At 44.1% G+C, this 17,974-nt stretch overlaps 1 protein-coding gene across 9 annotated transcripts in view; it reads right to left on the minus strand.

Annotated features, from left to right (window-relative positions):
- sap130.L (Sin3A associated protein 130kDa L homeolog) overlaps positions 1-17,974 on the minus strand; it is a 42,324-nt gene that overhangs the window by 11,857 nt on the left and 12,493 nt on the right. For all 9 annotated transcript variants that reach the window (XM_018262059.2, XM_018262057.2, XM_018262062.2 and 6 more), the window contains 5 exon segments: positions 15,821-15,911; positions 14,452-14,556; positions 12,779-12,920; positions 10,735-10,856; positions 498-821 (listed from right to left, as the gene is read on the minus strand). In XM_018262059.2, the coding sequence (XP_018117548.1) occupies positions 498-821; positions 10,735-10,856; positions 12,779-12,920; positions 14,452-14,556; positions 15,821-15,911 (784 nt within the window).

The raw sequence follows: 17,974 nt of genomic DNA on the forward strand, positions 1-17,974 counted from the left end.
AAAAGTGGAGATCAGTTGGAATCTAAACCAATGTTGCATATATGTAAAAATAAAACAATGGCAATATTAAATGTGCCCTACATATTTGCTGCTGGTTCATTTAGATTTTCTATTATGGGCCATTACAGAACTGTGATTGGCACACAGTATCTCACAGTTGACTTTTAATTTATTTAAAGCATATTATAGAATAAATTTATCTCTAATACTAGCACATGCCGCATTAAATGTGCAGCGAGGCTTTATCACATTATGAATAGTTCCTTGTGCTTCAGTATTTCCAATAACTTAGTGCACATTTCAGTAATACACCAATATGCAACCCTTTGCTGGGAATGCTAAGCTGAAAATAAGAATTGGTGCACCTAAATGAAAAATGTTTAAAAAAAACCAGAACAGCAGATTAAAGGTTATTCTAGGAACCAATCAACACAGATCCTCAGCAACTCATTCCTGTGTTTTGTGGTTTCATTTCAGGGGACAGCATGAATCATTACCAGAAGACTTTGGTTCACTTGAAGCTTGCTGTGAGCTGACTGAAGACGTTTGAACACCCTGGTTAGTGATTGAAGTTGCAGGGTGGATTGCCTGGGTGTTAATTGGAGTTGGATGGATTCCTTGGGTACTTATAGGGGTTGCCTGGATGCCTTGTGCACTAAAAGGAGATGGTTGTATTCCCTGTGCACTAACTGGAGCTGGCTGGATACCCTGAATGTGGCGTGTGTGTGATGTGTCCATATTTATCAGCTGCATTGGGTTCAGATGGACTGTGGAAGCCACCGACTGGGCTGTGATGGCAGAGTTTGGAGCCTGAGCTGAAACTAAAAGAAATAAAAGTTAGCAAAATCACCTACTAACGAATGATTATTTGACTTCAACGATTGTGTATTTTTCAGAACTCCTTTCCATTTACTTTTTGGAGTAAAGAAAAGCCTCAGACCAAAATGGGGGTGGAGGGAACAAAATTGTCACCTCTAATCTATTACTAATAAAATCTACGGTTATTCTTATTATTGTGGTGCTCACTCCTCTGTTTTCTACATGTTTGTTAGATAACACGAAAAATGGGATAAAGTTGATATTAATTTAACTCTGAGTTGTGACTGAGGAAAAAGTTGTTCACAAATAAGTTACGGATTTTTAGGAAGATAACCTACATTACATCATTTTATTCATTTTCACATGGTAAAACCATGTACAATTTAAAATAAAGCGGTAGGTGATAAAAAGCATTGCATACTGGTTGCTTAGATACAATGAGAATGTATAGACACTGCAAAACAAGAGTATATGAGGAATACAGAACATATGACATTATAGCATTTGTGTTTCTATCCTATGTCAATCACCAGGCTAAAAAATAGATTTTTGTACTTACCGTTAAATCCTTTTCTCTTGTCCTACATTGGGGGACACAGGCACCATGGGGATGAAGATCCTGTTGCTTGGAGGATGGACACTAAACAGTTAACAAGCTCCTCCTCCTGCACTGGTTCTCATACCCTGCCCACTTCCTTTCCCCTCAGTTTTCGGGCCGAAGAAGGAAGGACAACCCTACTATCACCACGTGCAAACAGAAGAGGAACTCTCACCCCCTATGAACTATATACAATCACACTTATACAGTGTGCTAGAAGAATTTTGAATAATTAACCAATTCAGGGAGGGAAGGCCTGTGTCCCCCAATGTAGGACAAGAGAAAAGGATTTAACGGTAAGTACAAAAATCTATTTTTCTCTTGCCTAGATTGGGGGACACAGGCACCATGGGGATGTCCCAAAGCTACCCATGAGGGCGGGACCTGCACCCCAGTGACAGCTTACAACGGTCTGCAGCACCTTTCTCCCGAAGCTTGCCTCAGCTGAGGAGAAAGTGTGTATCTTGTAGAACCTGGAAAAAGTGTGTACTGAAGACCACACTGCAGCTCTACAAACCTGTTCAGCGGAAGCCTGGTGGCGTACTGCCCAGGAAGTACTCATCGACCTGGTCGAGTGAGCTCGAATCCCGAAGGGTGGAGGTCTATCCTTTGCTGCATAAGCCTTTGAGATGGCCGACCTGATCCATCTGGAAATCGTTGCCTTCGATGCCCGGAGGCCCTTTCTTGGTCCCTCCGGAATGATGAAAAGACTGTCAGTTTTTCTTATACTCTTGGTAACGGATACATAAATACTTAGCGTACGGACCACGTCTAGCTTATGCAGCCTTTTCTCCATCTGTGTCTTGGGATGAGGACAGAAGGAAGGCACTACAATGTCCTGGTTTAGATGAAATTCGGACACCACCTTCGGCAAGAAATCCGGTGTTGGCCTTAGAATTACCTTGTCCTTATGGAAAATTGTAAACGGCACTTTACACGATAAGGCTGCCAACTCTGACACTCGTCTAGCCGACGTGATGGCTAATAAAAATACTGTCTTCATAGTCAGTGTAATCAAGGGAATGTCCATGATAGGTTCAAAAGGCTGTTCTTGCATTGCTGAAAGTACTAGGTTAAGATCCCATGGAGGAATCGGGTGACGGTATGGTGGTGCCTGTCGAAGAGCACCTTGTATGAAAGTCTTAATGTTAGGCCGCAACGCCAACTGGTGTTGGAAGAAAATAGATAGTGCAGATACTTGGACCTTCAATGAACTGATGGTTAGACCCTTATTCAGTCCCTCCTGCAGAAAACACAGTACGTTTGCTTCGTTTAGAACTTGTGGGTCCTTGGAGTTAGTCTCGCACCACGAAATGAAGGACTTCGAAATCCTATGGTAAATCCGTGCAGATACAGGCTTTCTAGCCTTCAATAATGTAGGTAAGGCCTCCTGTGGAACTCCTGACCTGGAGAGTATCAAGGCCTCAAGAGCCACGCCGTTAAATCCAGCCGTGGAGAATTCGGGTGGACGATAGGTCCCTGTGTTAACAGATCGTCCCTGACTGGAAACCGAAATGGAGTGTCTGCTGCTAGCTGCATGATCTCTGCGAACCAGGGTCTGCGGGGCCAGAATGGAGCCACCAGAATCGCCTCTACTTTCTCTTCCCTTATTCGTCTGATGACTCTTGGAATCAGAGCGAGAGGTGGGAACACGTATACCCTGTGAAACGGCCAAGGTGCTACTAGCGCGTCCACGGCTACCGCTAGTGGATCCTTGCTTCTTGCCATAAAGCTTGGCAGCTTGTTGTTGTATCTTGACGCCATTAGGTCCACTTCTGGTATACCCCACCTTCCTACTATTTCTTGGAATACCTCCGGATGCAGACTCCACTCGCCCTGATCTACTGCCTCTCGACTGAGGAAGTCTGCTATCCAGTTGTCTACTCCTGGAATGTGTACTGCGGAGATGGCTGGCACATTCTCTTCTGCCCAAAGAAGTATCCTTTGTGCTTCGGCCAGCGCCGCCTGGCTTCTTGTGCCTCCCTGATGGTTTATGTAGGCCACTGCCGTCATGTTGTCCGACTGGATTCGCACTGGTCGACCCCTGAGATTGTGGGTCCAGTGTGACAAGGAGAGCCATATTGCCCTGAGCTCTAGGATGTTGATTGGGAGAGATCCTTCCCCTGGGCTCCATCTGCCCTGTACGGTGTGTTGTTCCAGTACTCCTCCCCACCCCTGTAAGCTGGCATCTGTTGTTACTACTGTCCATGTATGGTTGGGGAACAGCTTGCCTGATTGCAGTGTTGACGGTTGGAGCCACCATTTCATTGACGCTTGAACGGGATCTGTTATTAGTATCCTGCGGTCTAGCTCTGTACTCATCTTCCTTTGATGTAATAGGATTAGTCTCTGCAATGGTCTGGTGTGTAACTGGGCATACGGTACAGCTGGAATAGCCGCTACCATTGTCCCCAGTGCTCTCATAGCTACTCTGAGCGGTATATATCTCTCCTTCTGAATGATCATTAATCTTGTGCGAAAGGTGGATATCTTGGCAGGTGGAAGAAAAGCTTTCCCCAGCGACGTGTCTATCATCAGACCTAGGTATTCTGTCCGTTGCGTTGGAGTGAACATTGACTTTTTGTAATTGATGAGCCAACCTAATTGGGTCAATCTTTCCACCACGGTCTGTAGGTGGTTTGTTGTTAAGGAGTGGGACGGAGTTTTGACTAGTAGGTCGTCCAAGTATGTTATGACTCCTATTCCCTGCAGCCTCAAATCTGCTAGAGCTGCTGCCATGACCTTTGTGAAGACTCGCAGTGCTGAGGATAGGCCGAATGGAAGTGCCACAAATTGCCAATGTTCTCCTACAGCGAAGAAACGAAGGAATCTGTAGTGGTTGGGGTGTATTGGCACGTGAAGATACGCGTCCTTGATATCTATCACTGTCATAAATTCTCCCATCTCCAGGGACAGCAGAACCGATTGAATGGATTCCATCTTGAAATGTTGACGCTTGACATATTTGTTTACTGCCTTTAGATCCAGCACAGGACGGTAGGATCCGTCCTTTTTGGGGACGATGAACAAATTGGAATAAAAACCTCTGCCCCTGTCTGGAGGTGGAACCTGCTGTATGACCCCTGAGCTCGTGAGATCCTGGAGAACCTTTCGAAATGCTGAACGCTTTGGTTCCCTTGAGGGGAGACGTGACACAAAGAATCTTCTTGGAGGAATTTGTATAAAGTCTATGAGATAGCCGTGGGAGACTACCTTCAGGACCCAAGGGTCTTGGACTCTTTGTTCCCACACCTCCCGAAAGTTTCTTAGGCGTCCGCCTACTAAGACACTCTCGGGGGTGGGCACCTCCTCATGCGGAGGCGGGCTTCTCTTGAGAAGGCTTGGCGGTTTGTCTGGTTGAAGACCAGTTGTGGCCTTGTTTGATTGGGTATCTGGAATGGCTGGAAGACTGGTGCTTTTCCGTTTGTATTCTTTGTCTTTGGCCCTGACCTTGACGAAAGGGCCGCAGAAATGGTCTTCTCTTAAAGGTGGTGCGCTTGGGTCTGTTTTGCGGTAATAGGGTACTCTTTCCACCCGTCGCTTGAGATATAATCTTGTCGAGCTCTGCTCCAAAAAGCTGTTTTCCTACAAACGGAAGACTGACTAGTGATCTCTTTGATGTGAGATCTGCAGACCAGTTCTTCAACAATAGAAAACGTCTGGCTGCAATGGACTGTGCTGAAGCTCCGGCAACGAGTTTTGCTGCATCCAATGCTGCTTCGCAGATATAAGAGTTTGCATCAGCTTTTTGTGACAATAAAAGATCCGTAGACGGGTCCTCAGACCCAATAAGTTGTGCTACCTGCTCAACCCATATCTCTATTGCTCTTGACACCCACGCTGTGGCAAAGATTGGTTGAAGCGCCGCTCCTGCTGCTGAAAAAATGGCCTTACAGAAACCCTCTAGACGCTTGTCTATTGGGTCCTTAAAAGAAGCTGCGTCAGCTACTGGTATGGTTGTGGTCCTAGAAAGACGTGACACCGGAGGATCCACCACTGGTGGGGAGGACCAGAGGTCTGTATTTTCCGGAGGAAATGGATAAGACTGTGAAAAGCGTCTAGAAAGTTGGAGCTTGCGATCTGGAACTTTCCACTGAGCCTTAACAATGTCATCTAAGTGCTCATAAGCCGGGAAAACATATGAAGTCTTCTTTTGCCTTTTGAAAATGTTTTTGCTAGGCTCAGCTGTAGCTGCGGTGTCTTCGATGTTTAATGTTTGTAACACCAACTGTATCAGTGATTCTACCTCCCTTTGTGACCTGGGAGTATCCTGCTCCTGATCTGACTCCTCCCCAGACAACACTTGCCCCTCTTCCCCTGACTCTTCCTCTTCAGGTGACTCAGGTGTCGGAGAATGAAACCGTTTAGAAGCAGTTGCCTGTGCGCTCATCCTTTGTGGCTGACTAGAGAGGTGTTCCAAAACTTTGTCCAAAGTCTCTGGAATCCTGGCTAGATTCTGTAGCCCAGCCAGTGAGAGGGAAAGTGCACGCACCAATTCAGAATCCGAGCTCGCCTGAGAAGCCGAAGCTATCGCTGAGCCGGGTTGTAGGGTTGCATTGGGTAAGCTAGCAGCAGGTATATTACCAGTACTACAAGCTACACACTTTGGGTCAGAAGAGGCAATGTCAAATTTTGTTTTGCATGACGAGCATGCAAGGAATGCAATTTGAGATGGGGTGCGGGACTTAGTCTGCCGCTTAGAAGAGGGCATTTCCTCTACTCTGTCAGTCATGTTATAGAAAGTTTGCCCTTCCTTAAGGAAAGGAAGCAGGCAGGGAACTGAGTAATTCCTGTGTGCACCTGGGCTGTCCCTGTAGGGGCGACCTGTATGGTGAAAATGACATGCTTAGTGTCAGAATAACTAAGACTGCCTAAGGAAGTACAACAATAGTACTTACTTTGATTTCTCTGCAGTATCGCCGCAGTCAAGATAGAGGGAGCGAGTGCGCCGTTCTAGCCCGTGTCCCAAGATGGCGACCGGAAGTGACGTATGCGTCGGCAAGGACAAGTAACGCGACTGCGCAGTATGCCCCCAAGGAAAATGGCCGCCGCAGAGCGTGCATCCGCCCACGCCCTCTTCCAGTATGGCAACCGGAAGTGACGCGTGCGTCAAAGACAGGAACGCGATCGCGCAATCTGCCCCAAAGGAAAATGGCCGCCGCAGAGAAAGCATCCGCCGACGCCCCTTCCAAGATGGCGGCCGGAACAACATGCGCAGAAAGAAAAAGAAAAAGACCCACACGAGGACTGTCCCTTGTCTAAGCTGTGTAGAGCCAGAGCGGGTAAGAACGCTATCCTACCCGACTCTGCTCCTGCAGGGAAACACGAGTATCTACAGGCAGTGCCCTACCCTGTCTATGGAAGAGGGAAGGTATAAGGGGGTGAAAAGGGGATAATAAACACTTACCCCCTTTCGTTGCCAGCCTTCCTGCCCTATTTTTGGTGCTTACCCCGTTCTGGGCTACTGGTGCAGCCTCCGAGGAGCGGGAACCAGCAGCCCCAGGGTGTTGAGGGAGCCTCTGCCTGCAGACCTCCGTAGAGCGGGAAGGCAATCAGGGCACAACATTATTCGGCTGGTGGGGGGCTCGGGAAAGAGAACTCAGGCCCCCACTGCTGGCATGGCACATGAATAAATCGGCACCATTGCTCCCAGCCAGTAGCATCCATCCTCCTTCTGAGGACACTAAAGTAAAACTGAGGGGAAAGGAAGTGGGCAGGGTATGAGAACCAGTGCAGGAGGACGAGCTTGTTAACTGTTTAGTGTCCATCCTCCAAGCAACAGGATCTTCATCCCCATGGTGCCTGTGTCCCCCAATCTAGGCAAGAGAAATAATTATTAAAACTACCTGTGGAACAATAATAACAGCTTTAAGTATTTGGGGGTTTAGTATGCACCAGTTTTACACGCTGTTTGAGAATGATTCTAATCCGTACTTTCAGGCAGATATGCTCTTGGCTGTTCAGTTAAGTTGTATTATACGAGAATATTATTTATATTTTGAAGTTGTATTATACGGGCGGACCTCACTTTCAGACAGTATCACAGATTCTCTGTTGGACCGAGATTAGGGCTTTGACTGGCCACTGTAGGATATTTTTTATTTCTGGACCACTCCAGTATTACTATGGCCTTGTGTCTGGGATAATTGTTCTCCTGAAAATTTACTTTTACCCTAGCTTCTGTTTTTTTTAGCAGAATGAAACTGGTTCTCATGCAGTATTTGCATCCATTCTTTTATTTTAAAAAGATGCCCAGACCCTGTTGATGACCAGCGCCAAATTTCATTGTAGGTATAAAGGCCCATTTACAAAAACAGTGTTTTGCCCATAATGGATCCGTTTCTCCAAGAACTAAAGCATTAATGTTGAGCCACCCTTAAAGGGGTTGTTCACCTTTGTAACAAAATGACAAATCTAACAGTTCACATGAATAGAACAAACTTTTCCATAGAAATAGTTAACAGAAAAAGTACAGTTCAAGAGATATTCACCTCAGAAGTGTCCCTGTACTAATCCTTCAGTTCCACGCAGACCCTGTGCTGGGAGGGGGTCACTGACCCCCAAAAACACTACAGTGTTCACTTCCTCTTCCTTATATGACATCACACATTGTACTGGCAGCTAACTTAACTCCTATTGGCTATGTCTGCTGTCAATCTGCCACTGCTTCCTGTGCTGGGCTGTGCTGGGGAATTTGAGCAGCATTCAGGTACTGAAGAGAAACTGTTACAAGTTTGTGAGAGGGAGGGGGAGTGTGGGCTGTGTGCAGCAGAGACTTCAACTGTGCAGATGGGGGGATCGAGGTGCTTGGGACCTGGAGTTTTACGGATAATGGATCTTTCCATAATTTGGATCTTCATACCTTAAGTCTACTAGAAAATTATGTAAACATTAAATAAACCCAATAGGCTGGTTTTGCTTCCAATAAGGATTAATTATATCTTAGTTGGGCTCAAGTACAAGCGACTATTTTATTATTACAGAGGAAAAAATAAATCATTTTTAAAATGGATACTATGGGAGATGACACTTGTACTTTCCAGAAATATATTATTTGGGGGGGGGGGGCATGTATTATTTTGTGTATTTACCTCATAAAAAATCATTATTCAGCAGCTGACTATTTGTATGAGCTTGAGGCTTTCCAAATGAGTTGAATTTTGGTGCATAAAGTAAAATATTTTTCTTGTATAGATCCCTATATCATGAAAAATATAACTTTTTAATTTTTTGGCATTTAGAGCTCTAAATCTTGTTCCAGAAGTGGAAAACTTAAACACTTAAAAAAGGTATCGTTTTCCTAGGTAAATTACCGCCCCCCCCCCCCCCCCGGGAGAGCGCACAAAATCACTTAGGGTTTCCACCTCACCCTTTTAAAACCGAACACATATGAAATCCACAGCCTGCATGGCTAATTAGCAATTAATTTAGATGCATGACACATGGCTGCACAGAAATCAGTTCAGTCTGCAGCATCTAAATGAGTTGATAATTAGCCATGCAGGCTGTGGATTTCATATGTGTTTGGTTTTAAAAGGGTGAGGTGGCAGCCCTACTGTCCCTGCTAGATGTGTAAGTTACATACGTTTCTAAGCAAGTCAGTGCTGGTTTTTGTTGCAATTTTGTAAATAACTGACATTATGCTTAATGCCAAAGGTATTAAAAGATAAAAATATAGAAAAGCCAGTATTTATTCCCAGAAAAGGTTGCCCCCCTTTGGCACTCCATTCAGTTTTAGTCTAGGCAGAAGGAGAGTGCCAGAATTGGGAGAACAATGTTGCTCCTTCCTTTTCTGCAGCATTTGTCTGCGTGGCTGTGTGATTGTTTGTTACAAAGCAGGTTTGTTTATCTGCTGCGTCTGTTAAATTCTGCCATTACAATTGAGTAATCAACCAATGACCATTCAAATTATGTGACCGGTTACAGTTCACAAGCACCCAATAAATTACTAGGAGGAGGGCAGTATCAACATCCAATAGGAAACAAGTAAGGGCAAAGCCTGGGCATGATGATGTCATCATATAGGAAGTTCTTGGTGTGTCAGGTTCAAAATAGGCCACTCCCATCACTTCAGAAAACTGGTCTGAGAGACAGGAGAAGGACTGAGTTAATAGGTATAGAAATTAGCTTTTAAAATGGCATTTTTACTTTTTGTTATGGAAAATGGTTTTTCTAACACATTGAGAGCATTGTTAGTGGTTTCATAAGATTTGTACATTGAAGGTGAACAACCCCTTTAAGTAAGTGTGCATAGTAACTTGGATGTTATTCAACAGTTTTTATTTCTGCATTATGTGTGAATGGGTCACTTTTGGTGCAGGTTTATAAACCTGCCTAATTGATAGCTTGCAGGTAGGCCCCATATGCAGGCAGAAACTGCCAACTTTGTCTGAAAGGGCTGACTCGACAACTCAAATCTGCCTGTGTATGATCACCTTAAAAGTGATGTGGTTGTGGAGGTGGGATTGAGGATCTGTGCAATAGTACTAAAAGTGAAAATTTGCCAGATGGCAAATTACCTCCCCTCTAACACGAGCGGATACATAAGGGGTTAACTAATGTGGTCCTGGACTGATGAATTGAGAAAATAAACTTTAGTTAATAAAGCACGTGTTCCACCATAAGAGGCAGGGAATCTTTTCTCTGAAACACAGAGGGGCAGATTTACTAAGGGTCGAATATCGAGTCGAACGATTTAGCGCAAATCCTGCGATCGAACGATCGAAGGATTATTCGTTCGATCGAACGATTAAATCCTTCGAATCGAACGATTCGAAGGATTTTAATCCAACGATCGAAGGAATATCCTTCGATCAAAAAAACGCAGGCAAGCCTATGGGGACCTTCCCCATAGGCTAACATTGACTTCGGTAGCTTTTAGCTGCCGAACTAGGGGGTCGAAGTTTTTCTTAAAGAGACAGAACTTCGATTATCGAATGGTCGAATAGTCGAACGATTTGTAGTTCGAATCGAAGTCGAAGTAGTAGTCGAAGGTCGAACTAGCCCATTCGATTGTCGAAGTAGCCAAAAAAACACTTCGAAATTCGAAGTTTTTTTAATTCGAATCCTTCACTCGAGCTTTGTAAATGTGCCCCAGAATCTTTTTTTACAAGGCACATACATAGCTCATCTGATGACAGAACAACAGATTTAGGAATCACTTGTTCAGTAAAATGTTAAGTGAAATACAAATTCCGATTAAAAGACAAAGAGTTTTTCAACAGGGTGGGGAGTCCCACAAATTCATCAACCCTTTAATTTTGTCTTAATATCCCCACTTTTTTGACCCCCCTAAATGTTTCTCTTGAAATACTGACCTGGGTATTGTCGAATGGTGGACACAGAGCTTGTAATAGGGGTATAAGTGTGTGCTGTCAAGGGATATGCAGATGGAGGATAGGTTGGTAGAAAGTACTGTAACTGTACAGGAACAGGCTGTCTGCAAAAAACAAACAAACAGAAATTTACTGTTTAAAAGGAGTATCACTTCCCCTTTGTGAAAGATCGCATTATTTTAGTGGTTATATTCCATTATCTAACGAGGCTGAAAAAAGGTAAACCAATAGGTCTCAATTAGATCAATATTTAAACTAATCCCAGCTATTAATTCGGTAGGAAGGATGGAAATGTTCGTAGAACAGCTTTGTCTTTGTGGAAAATTAGGAACAGTTCGTCACATAACAATGCATTCAACTCGGACACTCTTCTGCCACTAAAAATACAGCCTTTTAGGACTCTGAAGGAGGGTCAAGTTGTGCGAGTACTAGATGTAGGTTTCACCCTGGACTGGAGAACGAAACTGAGGTCTTAGACGTTGTACACCCTCAATGAATCATGATATAGCCGATATTTGTAGCTTAAGAGAGCTGGGTTTTAGATTTAATTTGAGTCCCCTCTGAAGAAACTATAGTATCCTAGGGATGTCGAGTTCTAGGAATGGGAAACCCCCTTCAATGCACCATTTGTGGTAAGAGTGCCATATTCTGTGGTATGATCTGGACGATGTCGGTTTTCAGACTTTTAGCATGTTAGTAATGACCTCTTCTGATAGTCCCTGTTTTCTCCATATGTCTGACCCACTCGTATTCGTGGTCAGTCGTATTGGCTAATCTATCGACATGTCCTGTAGGTGTCCTTGTCCATGTCCTTCAAGGCCAATATGGTGCCACTAAGATTACTGTGAGCTGTGATTGTCTGATCTTCTTTAGAACCCGAGGTAACATGGAAAGAGGTGGGAAGACATATGCTAGATTGAATCGTCAGTTTTGTGTCATTGCGTCTGTTCCTGCTGGATCTCGACAGCGGGCGAAATACTTGGGGACTTTGCAATTGGTCTTGGATGCCATCAGGTCTATCTGTGGTCATCCCCGGTGATGTACTAGTTTGGTAAATGCTTCCGGGTGTAATTCCCATTCTCCGGGTTCTAGTTGATTTTGACTGAGATAATCCACAATTGTGTTGGATATCCCGGGTATGTGGATTGCGGACAGCCTCACCTTGTTGACTTCCGCCCAGCGTAATATTTGTTGCGCCTCTTCCAGGGCCGCCTTGCTGCTGGTCCCTCCCTGTCGATTTATATATGCCACTGTTGTGGCATTGTCGCTTTGTACCCACACCAATTTCATCTGAAGCGGTTGCTTGGATTCTGCTGGGGCCCATGGACCTTGTGCTGACAGGTTGTTCCCATGTCTCTCCCATCCCCGGAGACTGGCATCCGTGGCTATGACATTCCAGTCCAGTGTCGCCCATGATTGCCCAGTGGTTAGGTTGCTTGGTTTCAACCACCAGAGGAGAGCGTTCTTTGTCGGTTGGGACAGAGAGAAGGTTTGAGATAGTGGTCGGGGTGAGGACGCAGCCCTGCCATCACGGATCCCTGTGTTTGGGTCCGCAGGCCAATTGAAGAATCTGAGGGTAGAAGTGGGGGGGAGAGACCCCACAGGTCAGACCCTCTGTCCCTCATGGACCAGGCTTGTCTAAGGTATCCATGCAGCCTATTTCATGCTATGTAATCTAGCCCCCGGTGGAATCCCTCGTAGTAGGCAACCCTCTAGGATGCAAGGGTTACTCCTGCTCCTGGTGTTGCCTGCCGTCTGTGCTGTGGAAGTCTATAACAAAATTACTCTATCAGAGCGTTGTCCATCCTCCCAGGAGCAGGACACTTAAAAACTGAATTGATTAAGTAAGTGTGTGGGGTTAAGCTGGTTATCCAGACAGTCCCCCTGAATAATTTGATAAGTGCCCTGCCTCCTGGAGGATGGAGCTTAACCCCCTAAGGTCCCTGTGTCCCCCAGAGACGACAGAGAAAGTTTGAATTTCAGGAAATCCTAAATGAAAACTGCAGCATTACCTTGATATATTTACCTGTTTTCACTCCTGGCCTCCATGGTCATAGGATTTGGTGAAGCTCGGTGACCAGGAATAGGTATCAAGTTTCCTCTTTCTGTTCCATACTCTGATTGGATACGAGGTGAGGTGTGAGTGATCTGCTGTGGAACCACTTTGGCTGGAAAAAAAAATTGCATACTTCTTTCAACACAATGTACAAATCTTTCATTTGGCCATGGGCACATAAGGGTCCCAGTGTGGACTGAGGCGTTGAGTGGTATGTGAAATAAGGTTTTGTTGTTTTTAATCATATGCGGGAGAGTGCTGGTCTTTACCAGATATATATTATAGTAGCAAAGGCTGGTCAAGAGGCTGCTGGAAGCCCCTGGCCCACTGTAAAGCCCCAAGCCCAGTGTTTCTTAAACCACCACCGGTGTAGTCTTAAAGGATAACTAAACCCCCTGCGATGTTAAGTCCCCACTGGCCCCCCTCCCTGCCTCCCCCCTGCACAGTCTTACCCCAGAATTCTGTCCCATCTTGAAATAGTGACCGTACGTGCAGAGTGAGCGCAGCGGAGCTCACGGGTGCCATCTTCTTCTCTTCGGCAATCTTCGTGTTTTCCAAAACGCATCAGTTAATAGTGCTATTCCAGCAGAATTCTGCACTGAAATCCATTTCTCAAAAGAGCAAACAGATTTTTTTTATATTCAATTTTGAAATCTGACATGGGGCTAGACATTTTGTCAATTTCCCAGCTGCCCCTGGTCATGTGACTTGTGCCTGCACTTTAGGAGAGAAATGCTTTCTGGCAGGCTGCTGTTTTTCCTTCTCTATGTAACTGAATGTGTCTCAGTGGGACATGGGTTTTTACTATTGAGTGTTGTTCTTAGATCTACCAGGCAGCTGTTATCTTGTGTTAGGGAGCTGTTATCTGGTTACCTTCCCATTGTTCTTTTGTTTGGCTGCTGGGGGGGAAAAGGAAGGAGGGTGATATCACTCCAACTTGCAGTACAGCAGTAAAGAGTGATTGAAGTTTATCAGAGCACAAGTCACATGACTTGGGGCAGCTGGGAAATTGACAATATGTCTAGCCCCATGTCAGATTTCAAAATTGAATATAAAAAAATCTGTTTGCTCTTTTGAGAAATGGATTTCAGTGCAGAATTCTGCTGGAGCAGCACTATTAACTGATTCATTTTCAAAAAAAATCTTTTTCCCATGACAGTATCCCTTTAAGATACAGCCCAGGTTGAGCAAAAATTTTCAAAATTTGTTAATATTAGAGGCTTTATCTGCCCATGTATCTTCAGCTTCAGTAAACTCTTCTAAAGGAAGACCTTGTATGCAGTCATATGAACTGGATCTAGCGTGTCTGATCATAGAGGTCCACAATCATAGAATTTAGAACCCTTCCCATGACACAAGATTGCCAAAAGACTTTTAGGTGCAGTCCAATGGTTCTGGTTTCTTCAATGTTATGTGTAAGTCTTCTATGTCACATATCATTGTGGGACCCAGGCCTCTCATTGTGGAGCAGTAGAAACTGTTTTGGTCACCTTTTTCTCTTTGCGATCAGCTATTACAGTTTCCATAACATAGTCTTGAACATACGTTTTATATCTTTTACATATCTGAAGTAGACCACGATAGCTAGCAAGCACTTTTTTTCTGTAAAATCACAGCATTTACAAAAGAACTTTAGTACTTACCCACGGGAATGTTGGAGGCAGTCCCTGCTGTAGCATGTGAGGAGTGAGTTGGCATTGTCATAGTAACAATGGTACTAGTAGAAACTTGCGTATGGGGAGCAGAACCTGAAAAAGCAATAGACACATTGTCACTGTTCATCTCCTTTTTCCAAACAATCCTGTTAAAGGGATTTTGTCATGATATAATGGTGTTTTTATTACTAAATTACAATGTGTACATTGCAAATAATTCTACCATTTTAAAATGTTATTTTTTTAACCGATAATATATCGTTTTTTTGCTGGAATATTGGGTTGTTAGGAGCCGCCTCTGGTCATTATGTCTGATCCTGTGCTTATAGCACTGCACAGCAAAATACACCTTCGTTCAGATAAGCGATTCTTTTTCTCAATTATGGCCTGGCATCAATTTGGCTGTTCTGCCATTTCTCCTGTGTGGGTGCTATTCTTATATTATAGCAATGCAAACAATTTTCAACTCTCCTATTAATATACCAGTCTCTCATTCAAACCACACCCTAGTTGCTAAGGTAATTTTGACCCTAGCAAATTACAAACTAGAAAGATGCTGATCAGAAAGTTCATTAATTTTAAAAAAAAAACACAAAAAATGGAGAGCAATTGCAAACGGTCTCAGGATATCATTCTCTACATCATTCCAAAAGTTAACTCAAAGGTGAACAACCCCTTTAAAGTTAGTGTGACACAGAGAAAACCTAATCCACTGTCTACTGGTCTTCAAAATACATTGACAGATAGGGTATCTGCCTGCCAGTGCACACAAGGGGTTGTGTATTTTAGTTGACTATTAGAATCAAATTGGGAGCAGAATCAGTAAATATTACTGGTAAGCATGCCGGAGACCTCTAGTGACCAAACAGAGGTAAAACCACAAACTCAATTTCTCCAAAGCATGCTATTAAGTAAAAAATATATATTTTATTCACATCAGTAGTTAAAAAACATGTATAGTATTCCCTCTAACGCCTAACGCGTTTCATGCTTACCCAGCACTTAGTCATAGGCCTATGACTAAGTGCTGGGTAAGCATGAAACGCGTTAGGCGTTAGAGGGAATACTATACATGTTTTTTAACTACTGATGTGAATAAAATATATATTTTTTACTTAATAGCATGCTTTGGAGAAATTATTGAGTTTGTGTATTTTAGTGCAAAAATCACTTTTGCATTTTGTATACAAAATCAACCTGTGTGTGCATTGACAACCAGAAGTGGCGGAAAACAGAGGGTTGTATTTACACCAACAGAGAAAACACGACATGTGACATTAAACTTAGGGTCTAAAACATGAAGACCAAAAAGAAGAAAATTTATATAGTTAAAGCTCTCTCTTTTTGCCATACTGACCTGAAGTGGTCACTGAAGGGAGAGTGTTTGTTGCTAGAATTGGAGCCACTGTTGCTGCTGCTACTGGATTACCAGTACCAAACAGAGTCTTCTACAGAAAATAGAATTAGAACAGTGAAACAGAGAAGAATTATTTACAGTTATCCATAATGGTTATAAGGTCTAAAATAATGATGATGCTTCCATAACCTGCAAGACATACCGTACTGTTAAAACACTTCTCCCCCCCCTACACTTTTGACTTTTCATTAAACATAGACTAATGTATCTACATTTTCTACTGCAGTGTACTTGCATCTTGGTATTTCATTTGTGGACCTCAGCAGGACTAATTAAAATAAGCTTCAGTATAAAAGCATAAATGCTACATTTAAAAAAAAAAAGCTTTAATTTAGTAGATTGTTGTACTTAACACCCCCTGCAAGTGTATTATTTTGATCAATGTTCAACAAAAAGGAGATTTTGTGGACTCACCATTAAATCTCTTTCTCTTCAGTCGCTTGTGGGGACACAGGAGACAGTGGGGTATAACTAATGCCACTAGGAGGCAGGACACAACAGAATAAAAATGTGACTCCTCATCCGCTGGCTGTATCCCCAGCAGTAGGCGGAGCCAAATTCAGTTTGTACCAAAGTAGTACTAAATGTGTAATAACAGTAATAACTTGAACATACTGGCTTTAACCAGTAAGGTAAGGTGCGGAGGACTGCTCTGTCTTGGTGGAATATGAGGAAGGGTGACTTGCATGATAGGGCAGTGAGTTCCGAGACACGCCTGGCGGAAGCTTTAGCCAGGAGGAAAACAGTAATCCACTGGATTGGGACAGAAGCCATTAGCTCAAAGGGTGGTTTTTGTAATGCTGTTAGCACCAGTGAAAGAGTATGGAAAGGACTGAAATCTGTGACTTTAGGGAACCTAGGGAGAGGCCCAAGGCTAGACATTTCTGGAGGAATTCCAATAGATTTGGTACGGAGAGTACCTTGAAGTTTCTCTGATGACGTAGGCACCAGTCTCGGTATGTAGACCACACCCTGTGGTAGGTTTTGGTGGATAACGGTTTTCTTGTTGCCCGCATAGTGCGTATTACTGCATCAATGAAACCCTTTTTCTTTAGGATTTTGGTCTCAAGAGCCACGCAGTCAAGCTTAGATGTGCTGGGATGATGTATTGGCCCCTTCCGCTATGGACAGGTTGAGGAGTTCGGAGTACAAGGTGCATCGAGGCCACTTGGGAGCTATGAGGAATAATGTGGTCTGCTGCCTCTGTAAATTCCTGATCATTCTGGGAATCAGAGGAAGTGGAGGGAAGAAGTAGGCTAGGCCGAAGTTCCAGGGAGCTGTGTGAGCGTCTGCTTCCAGTGCTAGTGGGTCTCGGTAGAGAGCAAAAAATGCTGGCACCTTTTCGATTTTTTCCCGTTGCCATGAGATCGACCTCTGGCATGCCCCATTGGTAGGTTATCTCTAGGAAGGTCTCGGTTAGTGACCATTATCCCGGATAATGAGAAAGTCCGACTTCCAATTTTGGAGGCCCGGGATGTATATGGCTGACAGTTGGACATGGTGGTTTTCTGGCCATTGAAGTATGAGGCTGGCTTCGCTTTGGGCTCCTCTGCTTCAAGTGCCGCCTTGATGATTGATGTAAGCCACTGCAGTAGTGTTGTCCGACAGATCTTGTTGCCAGTGAATCAGGCACAGCCGAATTGCTCTGATTTCCAACAGGTTAATTGGAAGAGCCCGTTCCTCTTGGGATCACCTGCCTTGTGCTGAACGTCCCTCTAGCACCGATCCCCATCTGAACAGGCTTGCTTCAGTTGTCAGGAGACGCCATTGTGGTTCCCCTAGGCATCTTCCTGTGGAGAGGTGGTGCGAGTTTGACCACCAAAGAAGAGATGTGAGTTTTTTGTGATAGACTGATCTCTTTTAGTAGTGACTTTCATTTCCAGGCAGTCAGGATGTTCCACTGCAAATCTCTGAGGTGATGCTGGGCAAAGGGAACTGCTTCTATGGTCGACCCCATGACCTTCATGCAGTGTCTGGTTGAGTGAGTCGGTTTGATCAGTAATGTGTTTACTAGGGCTTGGAGTCTCACTATCTTGTCTTGTGATAGAGAGACCTTCTGGGTCTATCTTGTCTTGTGGTAGAAAGACCTTCTGG

This window comes from Xenopus laevis, chromosome 5L, assembly GCF_017654675.1.
Source record: "Xenopus laevis strain J_2021 chromosome 5L, Xenopus_laevis_v10.1, whole genome shotgun sequence".
Lineage (NCBI taxonomy): Eukaryota > Metazoa > Chordata > Amphibia > Anura > Pipidae > Xenopus > Xenopus laevis.